This window comes from Pseudophryne corroboree, chromosome 7 (genome assembly GCF_028390025.1).
Source record: "Pseudophryne corroboree isolate aPseCor3 chromosome 7, aPseCor3.hap2, whole genome shotgun sequence".
Taxonomy (NCBI): domain Eukaryota; kingdom Metazoa; phylum Chordata; class Amphibia; order Anura; family Myobatrachidae; genus Pseudophryne; species Pseudophryne corroboree.
Window position 1 is genome coordinate 59288333 of NC_086450.1, and position 23517 is coordinate 59311849.

At 44.8% G+C, this 23517-nt stretch overlaps 1 protein-coding gene across 1 annotated transcript in view; it reads right to left on the reverse strand.

The window, feature by feature from the left end:
• RAMP1 (receptor activity modifying protein 1) overlaps positions 1-23517 on the reverse strand; it is a 155548-nt gene that overhangs the window by 48892 nt on the left and 83139 nt on the right. Inside the window, exon 2 of the mRNA XM_063933179.1 lies at positions 23009-23147. Within this exon, the coding sequence (XP_063789249.1) occupies positions 23009-23147 (139 nt within the window). The remainder of the gene's footprint in view (positions 1-23008; positions 23148-23517) is intronic.

Sequence of the window (23517 nt, forward strand, 5' to 3'; positions counted from 1 at the left end):
TACTTGATTAACATGAGTAAACAGTTAAGGAATCAAAATGATAATCTGAAGTTGGTGATTCCTGATCTACCTGATAGTAATTGTCATGACATTGAACCTGGGGATTATGTAATGATACGGAATTTTCTACGCTCAGGTTGCCTTATTGACAGATGGGAAGGACCATACCAGGTCTTATTGACTAGCACTACGGCATTGAAGGTTGCTGAGAGAGAGACTTGGGTCCATTCATCCCACTGCAAGAAGGTTGCTGATCCAGAGAAGTCCCGTGATAAGGAACAGACGGTAGAGGTTGTATCACTGGAGTGTCTGTTCCAGGAGGACTGAGGCGGCACCTGAGCCTTGAAGACCGAGAGCTGTTGTCGACTCCCCACTCCCTTTTATTGTTTTTCTCCACTTCCCATCCCCTCTCCCTCAAATTTATTTTTCCTCCTTCTCATTCTTCTCCGTTTCCTCCTATAAGATGGACTTGCCCCAAGAGACTGTGATCCGGATTTTCCTGTTGACCATGATGTTGACCAGAGCAGTCTGTTCCGGCGAGAGTACCATGGAGGTCGATAGAGGTTCTGGAATGGGTTCTGATGATAAAGCTGGAGGCGTAGTTTTCCAAGATCAACCTAACCAACAAGCAAAGGCGAGTATCAGAAAACGATCCGATAGCATTGACCATAGAAGAAATTGTGACGGATTGTTAGCTGAAGAAAACTGTATCTGTAGGCTCTGTAACAATGTCATTGAAGATGGGTGCATTAAGAAATGCCAATCCAGTTTTAATATCCATATGGACCGGCATCCATTGAGTGACTATCACTCCTTAGTGGGTAATGTGTTAAACAAAACAGATTGTTGGGTATGCTCTCAAGTACCTCAAGGTCACAGCAAATCAGGGCTAGTGCCATTTCCTTTAACGATAGGGGAGGTACTTGAGTTAAATGGTGGGAGACCGGTGGACAGGAGGTTTAATATCTCCAGCCCTCCTAGTTTGAAGCTCCACCAATACCATGTGGATAGGTCCCTATTATGTTTCAACATCTCCAATCCCAGAAAGCCGGGAAATTGGGAAGTGTCATGGAGTAACCACACCATGACCTTTTCGCATAGAGCAGATAGAATGCCTACAGATACAGAGCTTGTACGCCACATAGCCAGTAGAGGAAAATCTTTCCGGTATAGATACACCTTAGGAAATAGGATTACTAGAGTTGGAGAAGTATCACCAGGATACTGTGCACATATCGTACAACCTGATACGTGCATTAAGCAGATGGAAGAATTAGGGCTAGGAGATTTCACCTGGAAGGTGTGTAATATGGTAATGTCTTTCTCCGTCCCATATGTTCTCCCCGATGATGCATATTTCATATGCGGGAGAAAGGCGTACAAGTGGCTTGCCCCAAACTCGGAAGGATTGTGTTATATTGGAAAAGTATTGCCTGAAGTAATGACTGTAACACATGACAAAATGAAAGACATACACCGTGGTGCCCAAGCTCCTTATACTCACACTCATTACGAGCACCTCGTTAAAAGACAACTGTCAGAAAGGTTAGAGCATCCGGCCTCTGATCTGATCCATGAATCCACCGGGATTCAGGTTCTGGTGGCGTTAGATTTCACTCGCACCGCTCGAGGAGTGATGAATTATAGATACATTTCCGCACTCGCCAATTTGTTAGATAATATCACTGAAATGTATGATGACACGTTTAGATACACTGGAAGAGAACTTCAAGCTTATAAAACGGAACTGGTGCAGCATAGAATGGTTCTTAATTACCTCACAGCAGTGACAGGCGGATATTGTGTTACATTGGCAACACAGTACGGCGTGAAGTGTTGCACGTATATCACAAATAGCACCGAGGATCCGGTCGAGGTCATAGACCAAAAGATGGACGATATTCTCCAATTGAAGTGGGAATTTCGCCGAAAACACAATCTCACTCTTGCTGCTGTAGGTAATGAGCTGACTGGTTGGGTGTCATGGTTGAACCCGCGAAATTGGTTCTCCGGTTTGGGAGACTGGGCTCAAGGAGTCATAATGGATGTTGGGAAGTTTCTCCTATGTATCTTAGGTGTTATCATAACGATCGGTTTGATATTTAGATGCGGTCAGGCTTTAATGAGGTGCAATCGTCGTACTAAGGTAATGAGTTTGAGGAGTGAGGAAACTGTAATTAACCTGGATTTGATTTATGACCCAATGATAGAAACAATGATGTGATGAAAATGCGATTTCTACGGTCCGTTTCTTTCACCTGTTTTTCTGGTTTTTCTCCAAGATAAAAAGACCCACTTGGACGAGGAAGTTGACGAGACGCTATACAGACAACGGATAGACCAAAGAAGAAGTTTTGACCACTTGAGATATGGACATTTGATGAACTTTGCCATGGATCCCCAGTTTCCCTAGAATTCTTAAACTTACGCTAGCCCAACATTTTTTGTAAATCTAATGGCATTGACAAAGCTTTTTGCTCACACCTAATGGGCAACACAGCGCAAAGAAGACGACTTTCAACTGATACCGAACAAAACTTCAACCGACAGATGTACATTAACCTGACATAGAATACCACCGCATTTACCGTAATTATGTCTTTTCTTCATTTCTACAACCCTCAGGTAATGACACACATAGTATAGGGAATACAGGCACAGATATCAGCAATCACATATTCCCCCATTCATGTATCATCAACTAAAATGTGCTCCCCATTTTGTTCAAAATCCGAAAAGAGCTCGGTAAAGTTTGACAGCCCATCCACAGACCCGTACCACGGGATAAGAAGGAATTCAAATGTATACTTCGCAATACCTCGAAGCTTGATTTACAACACGTACGGCACGATGATACATGACCCCCCAAACACGGATTCATACACACATGCTTCTGCTATCTCACTAGGTCATACCCTCTTCACACCTACTCCTCTCTCCTCCCTTACCCAACCATGGAAATGAATTAACCCCTAACATATATTTTTCTCCTTTTGAAATGTTTTCAGGAAGTGGCAGTTATTATTGACTGCCAAAGGGTGGACTGTCAAAGTCAGAAAAATATCTCTATGCACACTACCATATTTGCACCTCACACAGGTCCGTGCTGCGCATGCGTACGCTCTCCCGTACGTGCGCATACTCACAGTCGCGGGCACCCGCAGGCGCATGGTATGCGTATTTACGGTAGAGTTTATGTGGTTGTAGCGTGCGACTCAATCGTAACATATTTTCAGTAATAATGTATTTTGTAGATCATGGTCCCTTTGATAGATTCTGAAAGTTTGGTTAATATAGAATGTTTATGAACAGAGGAATCCCTCTTTGTTTGATACGAAGGGTCAGACAGGAGTAATACAGTGGTGTTTAGTATCCATCGGAAGAATATTTAATTAGAAATATTCCGGTGTTGGTTTGAAGCAGATCAATCGCTCGTGCGAATAGTTATGGACATAAGAAGTTTATGAACATTTACTTTATTTGCACTTTATTACCCATGCGGCGGGAAACCCAGTTTCCCTCCCACCTGAGCAGTTGGAAATAGTCACAGCCCACCTGTATGAATCAACCTATGACCTTTTGTTATAATGCGAAGCCGAATTCCTATGTCCAATGAACAATGAGATTGTAGGGACCATTGAATTATATTGTGTGTGGGGCATAAATAGGCAGGCCGACCGTATCCAGTTCTCTCTCTTCAACGGTTCTCATTGCTGATAATCGGGAGCTGGATATCGAGGCGCATGCGATCGTTCCCCTTGTGCGTAAGTTTTCTCCGTAATCATATTGTCTTACTGTGAGCCATCTCTCTCTCTCTCTCTACTCTTTCTCTCGTATTTTCCTTTAATTGTATTGTATTGTATTTCCTGTGTAGTTTATCTGGTTAGTTGGTTTATGTTATATTGTAGTGTATGCTTTGTACTGTGATTCTTTTTGCAAGTATAATAGTCATAATACATAATAGGTTTCGGACCCTAAGCCCAGGTATCTGTGTATTCTTTATAAGGGTTAAGTATTCTCTGAGCGTCGGTGACGCTCAAGCAGCTTTGTAGTTAATCAGGTTACACCAGGTTGCACTTACACTCTGTCTCTACACTAAGGTATACTGTGTATCTCATCGTTAAAGGTATAGATATAAAGGTTTAAACGTTGTAAGCGTCTGCACCGCTGGTGATCTCCTCGTGGTCCCGAGCGTACGCTACGCTATAGCGAATCATTACGTTAGTCGGCAGCCAATAGCGTCCCTGCCTGTGATCACTGGGCCGTAAGCGAACGTGACGCTTGAGCGTCTCGACTACGGTTGAGCGATCGCTACACAACTTGCGTACCCTTACGGTACTTCTTACGTAGATAGCGTACAGTGTTCTTAGACCTCTTAAGGTGTTTTATATACGATAAATATTCAGCTTTATCAATCCCAAGGTGCCACAGGAGGCACAAACGGGGGCTGACTATGCAGCACTCCTTTTATAAATGTCTGAACTTCAGGTACTGAAGCTAGTTCTTTTTTGAAAGAAAATCGACAGAGCCGAGATCTGTACCTTAATGGAACCCAATTTAAGGCCCATAGTCACTCCTGCTTGCAGGAAATGCAGAAATCGACCTAGTTGAAATTCCTCTGTTGGGGCCCTTTCGGCCTCACACCATGCAACATATTTTCGCCATATGCGGTGATAATGAGTTGCTGTAACCTCTTTCCTGGCTTTAGTAAGCGTAGGAATTACTTCCTCCGGAATACCCTTTTCCTTCAGGATCCGGCGTTCAACCGCCATGCCGTCAAACGCAGCCGCGGTAAGTCTTGGAACAGACAGGGCCCCTGCTGCCGCAGGTCCTGACTGAGTGGCAGAGGCCATTGGTCCTCTGATATAAATTCTTGAAGTTCTGGGTACCAAGCTCTTCTTGGCCATCCACGAGTATCGTTCTTACTCCTCGCCTTCTTATTATTCTCAGTACCTTTGGTATGAGAGGCAGAGGGGAGAACACCTAAACCGACTGGTACACCCACTGTGTTACCAGAGCGTCCATAGCTATCGCCTGAGGGTCCCTTGACCTGGAGCAATATCTTTTATAGCTTTTTGTTAAGGCGGGACGCCATCATGTCCACCTGTGGCCTTTCCCAATGGTGTACAATCCTATTGGAAGACTTCTGGAGGAAGTCCCCATTCTCCCGGGTGGAGGTCGTGTCTGTTGAGAAGATCTGCTTCCCAGTTGTCCACTCCGGGAATGAACACTGCTGACAGTGCTAACACATGATTTTCCGCCTATCGGAGAATCCTTGTGGCTTCTGCCATCGCCATCCTGCTTTTTGTGCCGCCCTGTTGATTACATGGGCGACTGCCGTGATGTTGTCTGATTGGATCAGTACCGGCTGGTTTTGAAGCAGAGGCCTTGCTGGCCTCAGGGCATTGTAAATGGCCCTCAGATCCAGAATATTTATGTGTAGGGAAATAACCTGACTTGACCAAAGTCCCTGGAAGTTTCTTCCCTATGCGACTGCCCCCCAGCCTCAAAGGCTGGAATCCATGGTCACTAGGACCTAGTCCTGTATGCCGAACCTGCGGCCCTCTTGAAGATGGGCACTCTGCAGCCACCACAGTAGAGATACCCTGGTCCTTGGAGACAGGGTTATCAGCCTATGCATCGGAAGATGCGATCCGGACCACTTGTCCAACAGGTCCCTCTGAAAAGTTCTTGTATGGAACCTGCCTAATGGGATTGCTTCGTAAGAAGCTACCATTTTTCCCAGGACTCGCGTGCAATGATGCACCGCTACCTATTTTGGTTTCAGGAGGTCTCTGACTAGAGATGACAACTCCTTGGCTTTCTCCTCCGGGAGAAACACTATTTCTGGTTTATGTCCAGAACCATCCCCAGGAACAGTAGAAGTGTCATAGGAACCAGCTGTGACTTTGGACTGTTTAGAATCCACCTATGCTGTTGTAGCACTTTCCAAAATAGTGCTACCCCGACTACCAACTGCTCCTTGGACCTCGCCCTTATAACGAGATTGTCCAATTACGGGATAATTACAACTCCCTTTTTTTTTTTTTGAAGGAGTATCATCATTTCGGCCATTACCTTGATAAAACACCCTCGGTGCCATGTACAGTCCAAACGGCAGTGTCTGGACTTGGTAATGGTAATCCTGTACCACAAATCTGAGGTACTCCTGGCGAGGATGGTAAATGGGGACATGCAGGTAAGCATCCTTGATGTCCCGGGATACCATGTAATCCCCCTCGTCCAGGCTTGCAATAACCGCCCTGAGCGATTCCATCTTGAACTTGAATTTTTTTATGTTCAAGGATTTTAAATATAAAATGGGTCACACCGAACCATGCGGTTTCGGTACCCCAACCCGTGTGGAATAGTAACCCCGTCCTTGTTGAAGTAGGGGCACCTTGAGTATTACCTGCTGGGAATACCGCTTATTAATTGCCTCTAGCACAGCCTCCCTGCTTGAGGGAGTTGTCAGCAAGGCATATTTTAGGAAACGGCTGGGGGGAGACATCTCTAATTCCAGTTTGTACCCCTGAAATACTACTTGGAAGAAACAGGGATCCACCTGTGAGCGAGCCCACTAATTGCTGAAATTTTTGAGGCGGCCCCCCACCGTACCTGGCTACACCTGTGGAGCACCCGCGTCATGGTGTGTACTCACAGGAGGCGGGGGAAGAATCTTGATTCTGGGAACAGGCTCACTGGTGCAGCTTTTTCCCTCTACCCTTGTCTCTGTACAGAAAGGAAGCGCCATTTGACCCGCTTGCTTTTCTGAAGCCGAAAGGACTGTACCTTTTTCTGTGAGGAAACCTGAGGTAAAATTATTTCTTCCCAGCAGTTGCTGTGGATACGAGGTCCCAGAGACCATCCCCAAATAATTCCTCACTCTTATAAGGCTCTCTATGCGCTTTTTAAGTCAGCATCACCTGTCCAGTGACAGGTCTCTAATACCCTACTGACAGAATGGACATTACATTTATTTTGGATGCCAGCCGGCAAAATATCCCTCTGTGCATCCCCCATATATAAGACAACGTCTTTAATATGTTTTTATGTTTGCCCACTATTATCCCTGTTTGACAGGGTCACCAACCACGCTGCAGCAGCACTATCTGCAGGTCTCAGTCTAGTACCTGAGTGTGTAAATACAGACTTCAGGATAGCCTCCTGTTTTTTTTTTATCAACAGGTACCTATTAAAGTGGCCGTATCCTAAGACGGCAGTGCCACCTTTTTTGACAAACGTGTGAGCGCCTTATCCACCCTAGGGGATATCTCCCAGCGTAACTTATCCTCCTGGCGGGAAAGGGTACGCCATCAGTAACTTTTTATAAATTACCAGTTTCTTAACGGGGGGAACCCACGCTTTTCACACACTTCATTTATTCATCTGATGGGGGAACAAAACACTGCCTGTTTTTTCTCCCCAAACCTAAAACCCATTTATAGAGGTTAAAGTCAGAAATGTATAACACATTTTTTATTGCCGGGATCAAGTCACGGATTGGATTGTGTATATGTCTCCACCTTGTCGACACTGGAGTCAGACTCCGTGTCGACATCTGTGTCTGCCATCTGAGAGAGCGGGCGTTTTTGAGCCCCTGATGGCCTTTGAGACGCCTGGGCAGGCGCGGGCTGCGAAGCCGGCTGTCCCACAGCTGTTACGTCATCCACCCTTTTATGTAAGGAGTTGACACTGTCGGTTAATACCTTTTACCTCTCTATCCACTCTGGTGTCGGCCCCACAGGGGGCGACATCACATATATCGGCCTCTGTTCCGTCACCATATAAGCCTCCTCATTCAACATGTCGACACAGCCGTACCGACACACCGCAGACACACAGGGAATGCTCTAAACGAGGACAGGACCCACAAAAGCCCTTTGGGGGGACAGAGTGAGAGTATGCCAGCACACACCAGAGCGCTATATACTGCAGGGACTAACTGAGTTATGTCCCCTATAGCTTTATATCTATATATATAATGTATACTGCGCCTAAATTTAGTGCCCCCTCTCTCTTTTTTTAACCCTTGTAGACTGCAGGGGAGAGCCAGGGAGCTTACCTCCAACGGAGCTGTGAGGGAAAATGGCGCCAGTGTGCTGAGGAGATAGGCTCCGCCCCTTTTTCGCGGCCTATTCTCCCGTTTTTTATGGACTTCTGGCAGGGGTATTTACCGCATATATAGCCCCTGGGGCTATAGAGGTATTTTTGCCAGCCAAGGTGTTTTTATTGCTGCCTCAGGGCGCCCCCCCCCCCCAGCGCCCTGCACCCTCAGTGACCGGAGTATGAAGTGTGTGAGAGGAGCAATGGCGCACAGCTGCAGTGCTGTGCGCTACCTTGGTGAAGACTGAGTCTTCATGCCGCCGATTTTCCGGACCATCTTCTTGCTTCTGGCTCTGTAAGGGGGACGGCGGCGCGGCTCCGGGACCGAACATCAAGGCTGGGCCTGCGGTCGATCCCTCTGGAGCTAATGGTGTCCAGTAGCCTAAGAAGCCCAATCCGGCTGCAAGCAGGCGAGTTCGCTTCTTCTCCCCTTAGTCCCTCGCTGCAGTGAGCCTGTTGCCAGCAGGTCTCACTGAAAAGAACAAATTCTAAGACTATAACTTTCTAAGAGCTCAGGAGAGCCCCTAGTGTGCATCCAACCTCGGCCGGGCACGAAATCTAACTGAGGCTTGGAGGAGGGTCATAGTGGGAGGAGCCAGTGCACACCAGGTAGTCATAAATCTTTCTAGAGTGCCCAGCCTCCTTCGGAGCCCGCTATTCCCCATGGTCCTTACGGAGTTCCCAGCATCCACTAGGACGTTAGAGAAATATATATATATATATATATGATATAGTGTATGTATATATATATATATATATATATATATATATATATATGATATAGTATATATATATATATATATATATATGGGATGGAGTCAGCATACTTGCATTCGGGATACCGTCACTCAAAATACCGGCGCCGGGATTCCAACGTCAATCACAATGCCGGCACCGGAATTCGAAAGTATGTATTCTGTGGCTTTATAGTGTAACTACAGAAGGTGCGCTTGCTATGGGGCCTCGGCCGTTTCGGGTGCCCACAGGCCAAGCAACTTCTCTGCACCATGCTAAAAATGTTTTACTTTTTTTATATTGTATCCACATCACTACGGATTTCAAAGAGAGAGAGTAGCCGTTGCCCCCCCACCAGCAATGCCAAGTCGGCCAGTGTGCCGGCAGCAGTAATGAGGAGCATGGAGTTGGCTGCATGAAAGTGAAATGGTTCCCCCCCAGCAGCAGCGTTGCCTTCAAACCTCAACTCGGCCAGTGGCCCCCTTGATCAGGGAGACCGCAGCAGCACGGGAGAGCAGTGCCCCCCACTCCAACAGCAGTGTCAGCTGGAAAACAGAGGCAGCAACCCGCCCTCAGCAGCAGCGACAAACCTGGCCATTGTTAAGAGGCATTTTGTTTTCACATGGTGGTGCCCGGAGTAGTGGCTGCCTGGGGTCACTCCCCAGGGAAAAGTGGTAGTGATTTTAGTGTGCACTGGCGTGCGGACGGGATGTATATATGTATGGAGGCAATGGATGGATGGCAGCGACAGTGTATGGATGTATACATGTATGTATGTATGTATGAGAGCGGCTATGTATGTATGTATGTATGAGAGCGGTTATGTATGTATGTATGAGAGCGGGTATGTATGTATGTATGAGAGCGGCTATGTATGTATGTATGAGAGCGGCTATGTATGTATGTATGTATGAGAGCGACTATGTATGTATGTATGAGAGCGGTTATGTATGTATGTATGAGAGTGGCTATGTATGTATGTATGTATGTATGAGAGCGGCTATGTATGTATGTATGTATGTATGAGAGTGGCTATGTATGTATGTATGTATGAGAGCGGTTATGTATGTATGTATGTATGTATGAAAGCGGCTATGTATGTATGTATGAGAGCGGCTATGTATGTATGTATGTATGAGAGTGGTTATGTATGTATGTATGTATGAGAGCGGCTATGTATGTATGTATGAGAGTGGCTATGTGTGTATGAGAGTGGCTATGCATGTATGTATGTATGAGAGCGGCTGTGTATGTATGTATGTATGTATGAGAGTGGCTTCTGTATGTTTGTATGAGAGCGGCAGTGTATGGATGTATCTGTATGTTTGTATGTATGTATGAGAGCTGCAGTGTATGTATGTATGTATGAATGAGAGTGGCAGTGTATGTATGTATGTATGTATGAGAGTGGCAGTGTATGTATGTATGTATGAGAGTAGCAGTGTATGTATGTATGTATGAATGAGAGTGGCAGTGTATGTATGTATGTATGAATGAGAGTGGCAGTGTATGTATGTATGTATGAGAGTGGCAGTGTATGTATGTATGTATGTATGAGAGTAGCAGTGTATGTATGGATGTATGTATGTATGAGAGTGGTAGTGTATGTATGTATGTATGTAAGTGGCAGTGTATGTATGTATGTATGTATGTATGAGAGTAGCAGTGTATGGATGTATGTGTGTATGTATGTAGGTATGAGAGTGGCGATGTATGGATGTATGATAGTGGTAGTGTATGGATGTATGTATGTATGAGAGTGGCAGTGTATGGATGTATGTATGTATGTATGTATGAGAGTGGCAGTGTATGTATGTATGTATGTATGTATGAGAGTGGCAGTGTATGTATGTATGTATGTATGTATGAGAGTGGCAGTGTATGTATGGATGTATGTATGTATGAGAGTGGTAGTGTATGTATGTATGTATGTATGAGAGTGGCAGTGTATGGATGTATGTATGAGAGTGGCAGTGTATGGATGTATGTATGTATGTATGTATGTATGTATGAGAGTGGCAGTGTATGGATGTATGTATGTATAAGAGTGGCAGTGTATGGATGTATGTATGGATGTATGAGAGTGGCTATGTATGTATGTATGTATGAGAGCGGCTATGTATGTATGTATGAGAGCGGTTATGTATGTATGTATGTATGTATGAGAGCGGCTATGTATGTATGTATGTATGAGAGCGGCTATGTATGTATGTATGAGAGCGGCTATGTATGTATGTATGTATGTATGAGAGCGGCTATGTATGTATGTATGTATGAGAGCGGTTATGTATGAGAGTGGCTATGTATGTATGTATGTATGTATGTATGTATGAGAGCGGCTATGTATGTATGTATGTATGTATGAGAGCGGTTATGTATGTATGTATGTATGAAAGCGGCTATGTATGTATGTATGAGAGCGGCTATGTATGTATGAGAGTGGTTATGTATGTATGAGAGCGGCTATGTATGTATGTATGTATGAAAATGGCTATGTATGTATGAGAGTGGCTATGCATGTATGTATGTATGTATGAGAGCGGCTGTGTATGTATGTATGAGAGTGGCTTCTGTATGTTTGTATGAGAGCGGCAGTGTATGGATGTATCTGTATGTATGTATGAGAGTGGTAGTATATGTATGTATGTATGTATGAGAGTGGCAGTGTATGTATGTATGTATGTATGTATGAGAGTGGCAGTGTATGGATGTATGTATGTATGTATGAGAGTGGCAGTGTATGGATGTATGTATGTATGTATAAGAGTGGCAGTGTATGGATGGATGTATGTATGTATGTATGAGAGTGGCAGTGTATGTATGGATGTATGTATGTATGTATGTATGAGAGTGGCAGTGTATGTATGTATGTATGTATGTATGTATGAGAGTGGCAGTGTATGGATGGATGTATGTATGTATGTATGTATGTATGAGAGTGGCAGTGCTGTTAACACCTTGTGCAGAGGAAAACCATAGGCCCATCAGAAATTTTAGCTCCAGGCCCATGAGGACCTTAATCTGGCACTGGGAGGGTTAGGGTTAGGCTGCCAGAGGGGATGGTTAGGGTTAGGTACTTGGTGGACCCTAGGGCTAGGCTATGGAAGGGGATGATTCGGGTTATGCACTTGGTGGAGGGTTTGGATTAGGCTGCCAAAGCGGACAGTTAGGGTTAGATGCCTTATGGACAGATAGGGCTTGGCTGTGGACGGAGACAGTGTTAGGTACTAGGGAAGGGTTAGGGTTAGGCACCACGGGGATAGTTAGGGTTAGGCACTAGGGGCAGGGTTAGGGTTAGGCACTAGGTGGAGGGTTAGAGTTAGGAACCAGGTTAGGGTTAGGCACCAGGGGGACAGTTAGGGCTAGACACTAGCAGGAGGGTTAGGGTTAGGCGCTAGGGGTAGGGTTAGAGTTTGGGTTAAAAAATGGGTTGACCTCTTCTGTGTTGACTATTTGCATGTTGACCTTTTGACCCTGCTGACCTTTTAATCCTGTCAGCCTATTGCCTGTCGACCATCTGGTATTGACTGTCTATCAATGTACTGTCTATCCTTCAAGCCACACCCATGTCGGGACACAACTTCATTATTTTCAATTTAAAAGAGAAAGTAAATGCATAATCCAGGATCACATTCACTTTGAAAGATACCTACTCTATAAGATAGGTATGTACTATAGCCACCATGTCAACAGCCAAAATATAACACCTGCAAAATGTCAACATATGAAATAATTTATCTACAAAGTCAAAATATTTACAGTAGAAATGTTGGGTTTAGGGTTAGGGTTTATCTTAAAATTGGGTGTTAACATTATTTATCTGTCGACATTTTGGATGTCGACCATATTTTAACATTTTATCAGTCAACATTGTGTACCTGTCAACAGTGTGGTATCTATATAATGACTGTTGATAATTGTGATTGTCGACAAAACATACCAAAACCAGACTGTAAGTGTATACAAGTAGTAAATGAATAACATAGTTACCTTTTTTTAAAAAGGCATTCAGAATTCCGACTGCTCGCACAGCAATATATATATAATGACTTTTATGAGAAATAAATTCTTTACAGATTTGTCTCTATTCATATTGGTGTTCTCAGTTTTCTTTGTCCTTTTATAATTTAAGACTTGCAAAAACTCATCTCCAAGGAGATGAATTCCAACCTCATGGTATTTAGTTACTATAGAAACATAATATTTTTTTGTGATTATTTATCTTATAAAGTTCTGTGGTCAATAGGTACAGTGCTGTACAGACCCTTTAAATCAACTCTGGTAACATATAAGGGTGTGGTTCATCAAATTGACAGTATCTAGGTCGACAATGTTTAGGTCGACCACTATAGGTCGACAGTCACTAGGTCGACATGGATGGAAGGTCAACAGGGTTTCTAGGTCGACATGTGCTAGGTCGACAGGTCTAAAGGTCGACATGAGGATTTTTTTTTTTTTTCGTTCGTAGAGTGACCGGGATCCCAAATTAGTGCACCGCGTCCCCTCGCATGGCTCGCTTCGCTCGCCATGCTTTGGGCATGGTGCCTTCGCTCCGCTACCGCTTCGCACGGCACAGATTACCGTTCCAATCGTAGTCCACGTGGATCGTTAAGTATGAAAAAATTCAAAAGAAGAAATTTTTTTGAAAAACTCATGTCGACCTTTAGACCTGTCGACCTAGCACATGTCGACCTAGAAACCCTGTCGACCTTCCATCCATGTCGACCTAGTGACTGTCGACCGATAGTGGTCGACCTAAACATTGTCGACCTAGATACTGTCGATCTTCAGACCGGATCCCACATATAATACAGGAGCAATGATAGAAAGGAAACATTTGTCATACAGAATAATATCTTCTACTGTTCTGCCTTGTTTTTTGATTTGTTAATATAGTACTGTACAGTCGTTTTTAGTTCACTTCTTCTGCCGATAACTATCTGCTTGTCCAGGAAACTACAGGTAAGCCTAGTCCTGAGCTGCAGCTTCATTGAGTGAATTAGTATTATAAATAAAGTTGTTGTTATTATTATTATTATTACTATCATTAGGCTTATGTATCGAGCGTCACAAATGTCTGCAGCACCACACAGAGTAAAGCACCACTGCAGCAAAGACACAAAGCAGTGTAAACAAAGTAACAGAATAGCTTATGGCCCTCATTCCGAGTTGTTCGCTCGGTATTTTTCATCGCATCGCAATGAAAATCCGCTTAGTACGCATGCGCAATATTCGCACTGCGACTGCGCCAAGTAACTTTGCTATGTAGAAAGTAATTTTACTCACGGCTTTTTCATCGCTCCGGCGATCGTAATGTGATTGACAGGAAATGGGTGTTACTGGGCGGAAACACGGCGTTTCAGGGGCGTGTGGCTGAAAACGCTACCGTTTCCGGAAAAAACGCAGGAGTGGCCGGAGAAACGGTGGGAGTGCCTGGGCGAACGCTGGGTGTGTTTGTGACGTCAACCAGGAACGACAAGCACTGAACTGATCGCACAGGCAGAGTAAGTCTGAAGCTACTCCAAAACTGCTACGAGGTTTGTGATCGCAATATTGCGATTACTTCGGTCGCACTTTTAAGAAGCTAAGATACACTCCCAGTAGGCGGCGGCTTAGCGTGTGTAACTCTGCTACATTCGCATTGCGACCGATCAACTCGGAATGAGGGCCAATATACATAATTACAAGTGTAGGCATGATAACAGCCTATACCGCTTGGCTGTGATAGTGAGCGGTATAGCAGAGATACAAGGGGTTAAGGTTAAAGGACGGAATTCTGGATCAGGCAGAGACAGAGGTAAAAGTGCATAAGTGAGTTCTGGGCGAGAAGCAGCACAGTGACTGGAAAGAACTGGAGGGGTGTGGAGGGAAAGGAGGATGGAGATGTAGGAGGGAGAGGATAATGTGATTGCTTTGTAATACTCCTTTCACACCGCATCTCAGACCCAGGATATTGTCGGGGCAACCCAGATTGTGTGTTGCTGGGTCAGCAACAAAAACTTGGGGCCCGATACACTCATATTTTTAGGGCCCCCTATTACTCAGAGGTAGGTACCTGTGTTTCTCAGCCTCCCCCTGTGACTCTCAGCCCCCCATCTCCCTGTGTCTCTCAGCCTCCCCATCTCTCTCAGACTCTCCATTCCCGTGTCTCTGAGCCTCCCCATTCCCTTGTCTCTCTCAACCTCCCCCTGTGTGCCCACTCTCAGCCTCTCTATTCCTCTATGTCTCTCAACCTCCCGATTCCCTTGTCTCTCTGAGCCTCCCCTTGTGGACCAGCCTTCCTGTGTCTCTCAGTCTTCCCCTTCCCTTGTGGCTCAGCATTCCCCTGTATCTCTCAGCAAACCCCCTATCACCCTGAATCTTTCAGTCTCCTCCTCCCTCTTTGGCTCAGCTTTTCTATGTCTCTCAACATCCCCCTGTGTCCCCACCACCCAACCCATGTCTCACTAACGCACACTTACCTCCTGCTGAACCTGTTGCTCCATCTTTGCAGGTGGCTCGGCTTCTCTGCTGTCCAGCGGTGCACCATTACAACGTCACGCGCGTTGCATCTGACACGGGACAAACAAACTTTATTATGCCAGCTACTGGCAGCCAGTCAAGCTCCTGGACTCCTACTCCTTCATACAGAAAGATTCAGCCTGATTACTATAGCATGGCACAGTCAAGGGGGACACAGAAACTGGACTGCTGAGGTTCCTGTGGGTCCGGGGATCCTCGGAATCTTGGGCCCATCACAATTGTCCCCTTTGTCCTACCTGTTTCCGGGCCTGGTCTGTTGGTGTGAGCGGTTCAACCCAGGTTGCATGTCCCAGGACCGATCCACGTAGGCTGCCGAGTGAAAGGTGCGACCCAAGTTACTCTACCCAAGTTTCATTAATGCCTGTGTATCTTTATTCCAGGTCAACCCTATTCACACCGATCTCCCGGCAAAGGGTCTACAACAGGTATCAACATGGCTTGAACTTGTTGACGCATTGTAAACCGCAAACAATTCCTAGTATACGTGCGTATACATGGCCAATAAAGTCGATTCTGATTCTGATGACCCCAGCTCAGACAAAGGAATTAGATGTGAAACAGATGTATGAGATGTTGAGAAGTTAAATTTAACTCCTGTAGGACGGTCATGCAGACTTTGGATTTCATTATTGTTTGACAGTTTAAGGATTACATTTAAGGGAATTACTAATGATAACCCTAGATCAAGCTGTAAGATTCTGTAAATGTACAGTGTGAGACCCTTGCTAAATAATATTTAAAAAAATGTGGTTTTGTTTTGATATAGTTGTACGTTACCAGGGCCCCTGGGCTTCTCATGCATACCCAAAGTGAGGTCTCACAGATTCCTTATAAGTGGACATTTCTCCGCACTTATTTTTGGCATTGAATTCCCTTGCTAGGTCTATCATCTACAGTTATATCAAGATCCTTTGCCATCATAGATGGACCCATTCATGCTAAAATGTAATCTGCATTTTTAGCTCCTAAATGCATAATCTTACATTTATCTACATAAAACCAAGGGGGAACATTTACTAAGCAGTGAAAAGAGTGGAGAAGTGAGCCAGTGGAGAAGTTGTTCATGGCAACCAATCAGCATTGAAGTAACATTTATAATTTGCATACTATAAAATTATACAGAGCAGCTGATTGGTTGCCATGGGCAACTTCTTCACTGTCTCACTACTCCACAATTTACACTGCTTAGTTGATATCCCCTCTAATCTGCAATGTTCTGACTATGGATAGAAGAAAAGAGGGGGGGTCGCACAGACATGTATATGTACTGTGTCAATAATTTCAATAAGTCACATAGAATCCTTTCCCATAAATTTAAATCTCATTATTGTATCTATCAGTTTTATTATATGGAAGGTGCTCCTGGGAATAAATTGTATATATGTAAGGACCAAGAGAAGGAAGTATTCCCTATTGTGGTCACGCTCGGACTTTGTAACAATGTTCTTAAAGTCAGATATCAACGGTTATATTTGACCATTAATATTAAAATGTAGCTTTTATTTATTATCTTAAAACATCTGCGAAAATATTGTGCAAGTGAAAACAAGTGTAAAAATAATAAACAAATGTGAAGTAAAAATTCAGTCACTGCAACCTTTTAATTCTTCACTCTCTCAAGTGTATCCATATTTGTTGCAATGTTCTTTTCCTTAGTGTCCTAATGGAAACAATCGTATCCTTTTAATGTAACTCCGTGAGGTAGCTAATTCCACTGTTTAGGACTAGAGGGGTGATTCCGAGTTGTTCGCTCGTTAGTTTTTTTTCGCTATGGAGCGATTAGTCGCAAACTGCGCATGCGCAATGTTCGCAGTGCGCCTGCGCCAAGTAAATTAGCACAAAAGTTTGGTATTTTACTCACGGCCTAACAAAGTTTTTTCATCGTTCTGGTGATCGTAGTGTGATTGACAGGAAGTGGGTGTTTCTGGGCGGAAACTGGCCGTTTTATGGGAGTGTGCGGAAAAACGCTGGCGTTTCTGGGAAAAACGCGGGAGTGTCTGAAGAAACGGGGGAGTGTCTGGGCGAACGCTGGGTGTGTTTGTGACGTCAAACCAGGAACGAAACTGACTGAACTGATCGCAGTGTAGGAGTAAGTCTCGAGCTACTCAGAAACTGCAAAGAAATTTCTATTCGCAATTCTGCTAATCTTTCGTTCGCAATTCTGCTAAGCTAAGATACACTCCCAGAGGGCGGCGGCCTAGCGTGTGCAATGCTGCTAAAAGAAGCTAGCGAGCGAACAACTCGGAATGAGGGCCAAGATTGTCTTTCTTAATTGACAGTCTCTCTCAATCTTGGCAGTGTGCGCACCACTGTCTCCAAGAATATATTCTATATACAGTGATGAGACAATATCATGTTCTGACTATGGGCCTAATTCAGACATGACCGTAGATGTGCTAAATTTAGCACATCTCCGATCAGTCTTCAGACATGCGGAGGGACGCCCAGAATAGGGCTAATCCGCCCCGCATGTCAGGCCCGACCCTCCCGCACAAGTACAAAAGCATCACACAGCGGCGAGTAGCGGAAGAGTAGCTCCCTACCAGCGCAGCTCCTGCGCGCTGGCAGGGAGCTACTCGTCGCTGCCCGGGTCGCAGCGGCTGCATGTGACATCACGCAGCCGCCGCGGCTCACCCCCCCCCCCCCCAACGTTGCTCGGACCGCTCCCCCTAAATGTTGGCCAAACGCAGCTGGCCCGTTCAGTGACCACCTCTGCCTGTCAATCAGGCAGAGGCGATCGCAGGGCTAAGACAGCCATCGGCTGTCTGTCATACACCGGCGCACTGCGTCGCCGGCACATGCGCAGTTCAGACCTGATTGCTGCTGTGCAAAAACGCACAGCAACGATCAGGTCTGAATTAGCCCCAATGAGGACAGTGTTTGGCTTTTGTCGCCCTGATGGCCTCATCACAGCCTGTAGCTCAATGTGGGTTGAATAAATCACCTGGGCAAATAGTGTGTGAAAGAAAAGCACACTCTTCTGTTATATACAACACAAAACAACAGCATAAATGTGCCAAATACCAGAGTAATAGAAACATAGAAACATAGAATTTGACGGCAGATAAGAACCACTTGGCCCATCTAGTCTGCCCCCATCTAGTATTCACCACACTGCAAATTGCACATTATTTCTATCCCTCATCAGCGTATTTGTGTCACAGTCACTTTGATGCCATTTGCAGCGGCCTGGTAAACGTGACATGCGACTTGTCGACAACATTGGTCAACATCTTACACTTGGTTCTGTAGGTCTGTGGAGCTATTGGGTCCATACTGCACTGTGCATTGTACCCCTCCTGTGTGCATGCCATCAGACTGGGATGTAGACATATGGGAAACTGCCACATCAATATAGTCCACAGTCATTATGGACTTCAATACCTGGATATCTTTTATGATGTCCTTTAAGGTCTCTTTAAACTTGGGAATTTCTCTATATCCCAGGTAAGTCATCAACCGGGTGTGGCAAAAGTCCAAGCACTTAAACTCTGGAGGGGCTCATAATTGGAGGAGCACCACCAGTACATATTCCATGATGCAGGCTCTTTCTGTTGTGGTAGTGGCCTTCTCCAAAGCCACCAGCAGCCTTGTTAGCAATGCAATGGGGTGGCTGGGACCCTCTGGATTGGAGACACGTGGTGCATTTTCATGTATAGGCGGGCGCATCACCTGCTCTTCTGGATCATCATCCATGTTCCATGATCTCCTTTGTGGTGCCATTGTAGTGCTGCTGGTCCCATTCCCTTATGTAGCTCAGCAGCACCACTAGCGTGTCTGTGAGTCATGTCTTATCCATCTATATGAAAACACAAGCTGACAGTTGTTCATAGTGTCGGAATGGAGCATGAAGGGCCCACCAGGGAATGCAAATGGTGGGGGTCCAAGATTAAGGAGTGTCATCAATCATCACAAGAGTTGTGGCCAGCCACCAGAGGGAATTGTCCAACCATTAGAGAGTAGACGCAAATTACAAGGCCCCTTTATAAAGGAGGAGACACCCAGTATGATTGACAGGAGGGCTGATCTTGGATGTAGTTTCCGCAGAAACAAGTCATGCACCCAAGTTCATTCATGATCCTGCTCCATCCCTAGCGTAGGGGATGGGGCTCTTGTGCAGTGGGGCCCACCGGGGCTTTCCGGAGGGCACCTGTGGGCCAGTCCAACCATGGTTGTTCAGCTCTCAAAGAAAGGATTCTTTGTATCGGTGCTTCACTTTTCACTATGTTCACTTCCTGAGGCAATTGTCTGACTCTTTCCTGGGCAGTGTTCCAACAGTGTGGTGAACCTGATGTGTTATACTCTGATTAGATGATCCCACTGCTGCCAACAAACCTGAGGCCACCACATAAATGTTTAGCTGTTTTAGCCCTGAACTGACCATAGGTCACCCTTATGCTTTCCCAGCCACTCCACCTTAGTAAATCAGCTCAGCAATTAGAGAAAGAAAGATGCAGCTTTTTTTAACATATAAAAAGCACACTCAAAAGAATAATATACATGTGACAAAGGGGGTCATTCCGAGTTGATCGTAGGTGTGCTAAATTTAGCACAGCTACGATCAGGCACTGAGACATGCGGGGGGACGCCCAGAACAGAGCTAGTCCACCCCGCATGTCAGTGCCGAGTCCCCCCCCCCCCCCCCCCGTGCAGAAATGCAAAAGCTTCGCACAGCGGTGATGCTTTTGCATTTGAGGAGTAACTCCCGACCAGCGCAACTCCTGCGGCAAGCCGGGAGAACCTCTTCGCTGCCCGGGTCGCAGCGGCTGCGCGTGACATCACGCAGCCACCGCGCCCCCCCCCCCCAACAGTCTGGCCATGCCTGCGTTGGCCGGAACCGCGCCCCCTCCCGCCCAGCGACCAACTCTGCCTGTCAATCATGCAGAGGAGACCACTAGGCAACGACGGCCTTCATCCATCTGGCATGCGCCGGCGCACTGCGGCGCGGTTCCGACCTGATTGCTGGGCTGCGATAAACTGCAGCGAGCGATCGGGTCTGAATGACCCCCAAAGTCCACTGTTCACTCCACTGTGCATCCTATCCTGCAGAGCTTCAATTTCCGTGCAGCCAATCCTTACTGTCCTGAGCCTAGTGCAAACAAAGTAGCAACCCTCCGCCACCACTATCCAGAATTGAGATACCGTTTGTCCTGGGTCTGCGGTTTTCTAATGAGTTTTTTTAAATGTATTTATTGGTTTTACAAAAGAGAACAAAAGCATAAAAACATACAGTATACTCTCAAAAGTATCAGGACAAAAATAACAGCCGGTACAGTATATCTAATTTCGCAATATGTGGCGAAATGGAACAACCAAAATGGACGACATTTGAGATATAGGGGTCTATTCGTGAAACAGTGAAAAGTGAGGAAAAGTGAGCCAGTGGAGAAATTGCCAATCAGCATTGACGTAACATTTATAATTTGCATACTATAAAATTATACAGAGCAGCTGATTGGTTACCATGGGCAACTTCTCCCCTGGTTCACTTCTCCACACTTTTCACTGCTTCATGAATAGACCCCACACTGTAAAGTAAGAAAGACTTCATAGGATAACGTAGACATCTTGTGGGGATTGTCAGAAAGCTAATAATGATCAGTATTGTCCTCACAAACTGGGACGTCAAAACAGCAGAGCATACTATACATGATAACAAAATATAACATCCACATGCAATAGACAGGAATAATCAAATGTGAAATGTGAGTCTAAAACTTATAACAGAAAAGTACACAATAGACAGGATATGACCAGGGAGGGAACAGAGGACAAAGGGAGAGGAGGGGAGAGAAAGGAGGTTAGGATAACTTCCTTCCAGTCGCTTAAGTGAGAAACAAGAATAAAGTTGTTTATATAAAAACCAATTAGTGGACTCATAAAAAGTCAAGAGATGCTGCTGTTGTGAAGTGTTGAAAGTTCCTGTATAAGCACCTCATTTTTAAAAAATAAATGCACAACATGTCTATCTAGATCTGAAAGTGTACATTTACATTATAGATGGAGAGAATCAGTTTTTTGCTTGAGTTTAAGAGGACACACAATATGGGTAAGAGATGTGTATGCGTAGGATATAGTTCCCACGCAGAAAGCTATAATACCAGCATTGCTCTGCAAATCATAGGTAGTTGCAAATTTTAATAAATCATAAAACCTTATGCCAAATTTTCTTAATTTTGGGGCATTGCCAAAAGTTGTGAAAAAATAAAGCATTGTAAGTGCTGCACTTTCGGCAACATCCCAACTCTGAGGGAACCACATCTTTTCTCTGACCTGGAGAGATATAAGCACAGTGTGAAATGTAGTTCCTGTAATTGTGAAGAATTGTGGGCTTTAACAATAAGAGGCAGATTATCTAGTAGATCTTCAACCAGGAGATAACTAAAATATTCAGAAGGCCATTTACTTGATGACCTGGACTACATTTTCTCCATATTAGTAGGTACAAGGTCCCAATATACTGTGGGTATCTGCTTGCATAGGGAGCAATGAAGATTAAAGATAGAAGGTAAACCAATAGATTTAAGTCTTGAGAAGAATCATATGGGTCTGGTAAAGATTGAACATAATGCTGAAGTTGAAGGTAAGTGTCTGCATATATTTAAACACCACTTATGTTCTCACTTGCAGGTACCTTCTGGTGTGTGGCTCCAGAATATCTGCTAAAGCAGGATGTCACTCAGTGGGACACCTGCTGCCTGCATATAGTCACAATGGCCAGGAGGTGTATTATAGTACACAAAATATTGCTAGGTAGAAGAGAAATTATGGTAGGTGTATGGAAGAAGAGGAACAATGGAAGAGGCTTGGAAGAAGAGGAACAGTGAAAGGGATTTGGAAAAAGAGAAACAATGGAAGGAGCTTGGAAGAAGAGAAACAATGAAATGGATTTGGAAGAAGAGAAACAATGGCAGGGGCTTGGAAGAAGAGAAACAATGGAAGGGACTTGGAAGAAAATAAAAAATTATGGTAGTTGCTTGGTAGAAGAAGAGCCATGGAATGGGCTAGGAAGAAGAGGAGCAATATAATTGGGCTAGGGAGAAGAGGAGCAATGGAAGTGGCATGGAAGAGGAGGAACAGTGGAAGGGACTGGGCAGAAGAGGAAAAATTTAAGGGGCTTGGAAGAAGAGTAGCAATGGAAGGGGCTTGGAAGATGAGAAACAATGGAAGGGGCTTGAAAGAAGAGAAACAATAGAAGGAGCTTGGAAGAAAAGGAAGAAGAGGAACAATTGAAGAGGCTTGGAAGAAGAGGAGCGATGGAAGGGTCTTGGAAAAAGAGATTCAATGGAAGGTGCTTAAAGAACAGAAATAATGGTAGTTGCTTGGAAGAAGAGAAGCCATGGAAGAGGCTAGGAAGAAGAGGAGCAATAGAAGAGTCTAGGCAGAAGAGGAGCAATAGAAGGAGCTTGGAAGAAGAGGAACAATGGTAGGGGCTTAGAAGAAGAGGATCAATGAAAGGTGCTAGGAAGAAGAGAAGCCATGTAAGGGCCTAGGAAGAAGTGGAGCAATGGAAGAGGATAGAAAGAATAAGAACAATGGAAGTAGCTGGGAAGAAGAGGAACATTGGAAGGGGCTTGGCAGAAGAGGAACAATGGAAGGAGTTTGGAAGTAGAGAAACCAGATGAACAGTTTGAGATGCACTTACCCTACTGTTGCCTCCCAGTCGCACCACAGACTCATGCTTAAGCTTTCCATCTCTGCACTGAACTGCTGCAGACAGTACTCATTGAGAAGAACAGCATACGCAGACTCATTACAGCCTGCAAACACCATCAGTGGAGGAGCTGCAAGAAGAAAAAAGAAATACAAATCCTCTGGTTATACAAATCCTCTTTCCAGCAAATACCTGTCAACTAAAAACAATGTTATGTGTCAGACATGACACCTGTATATGTATATATTTACATGTAATTGTTGTCATTATGCAGCAGAAACCACAGCAGGTATCAACATACAAACAGTGCACAGTGACAGATGATTGGCAGATAAACATAGGACATGACATACAGTATAAGTGTAACAACAGCAACATGCTTGAGAAGACATTGCTACATTTGGTACATGGTATATTCTGTAAGATAATAATACTTGTAAGATAATTATAGGATGAACACGAAATAGCGTTATTGTGCAGGATAAATTTAGAACTGCAGT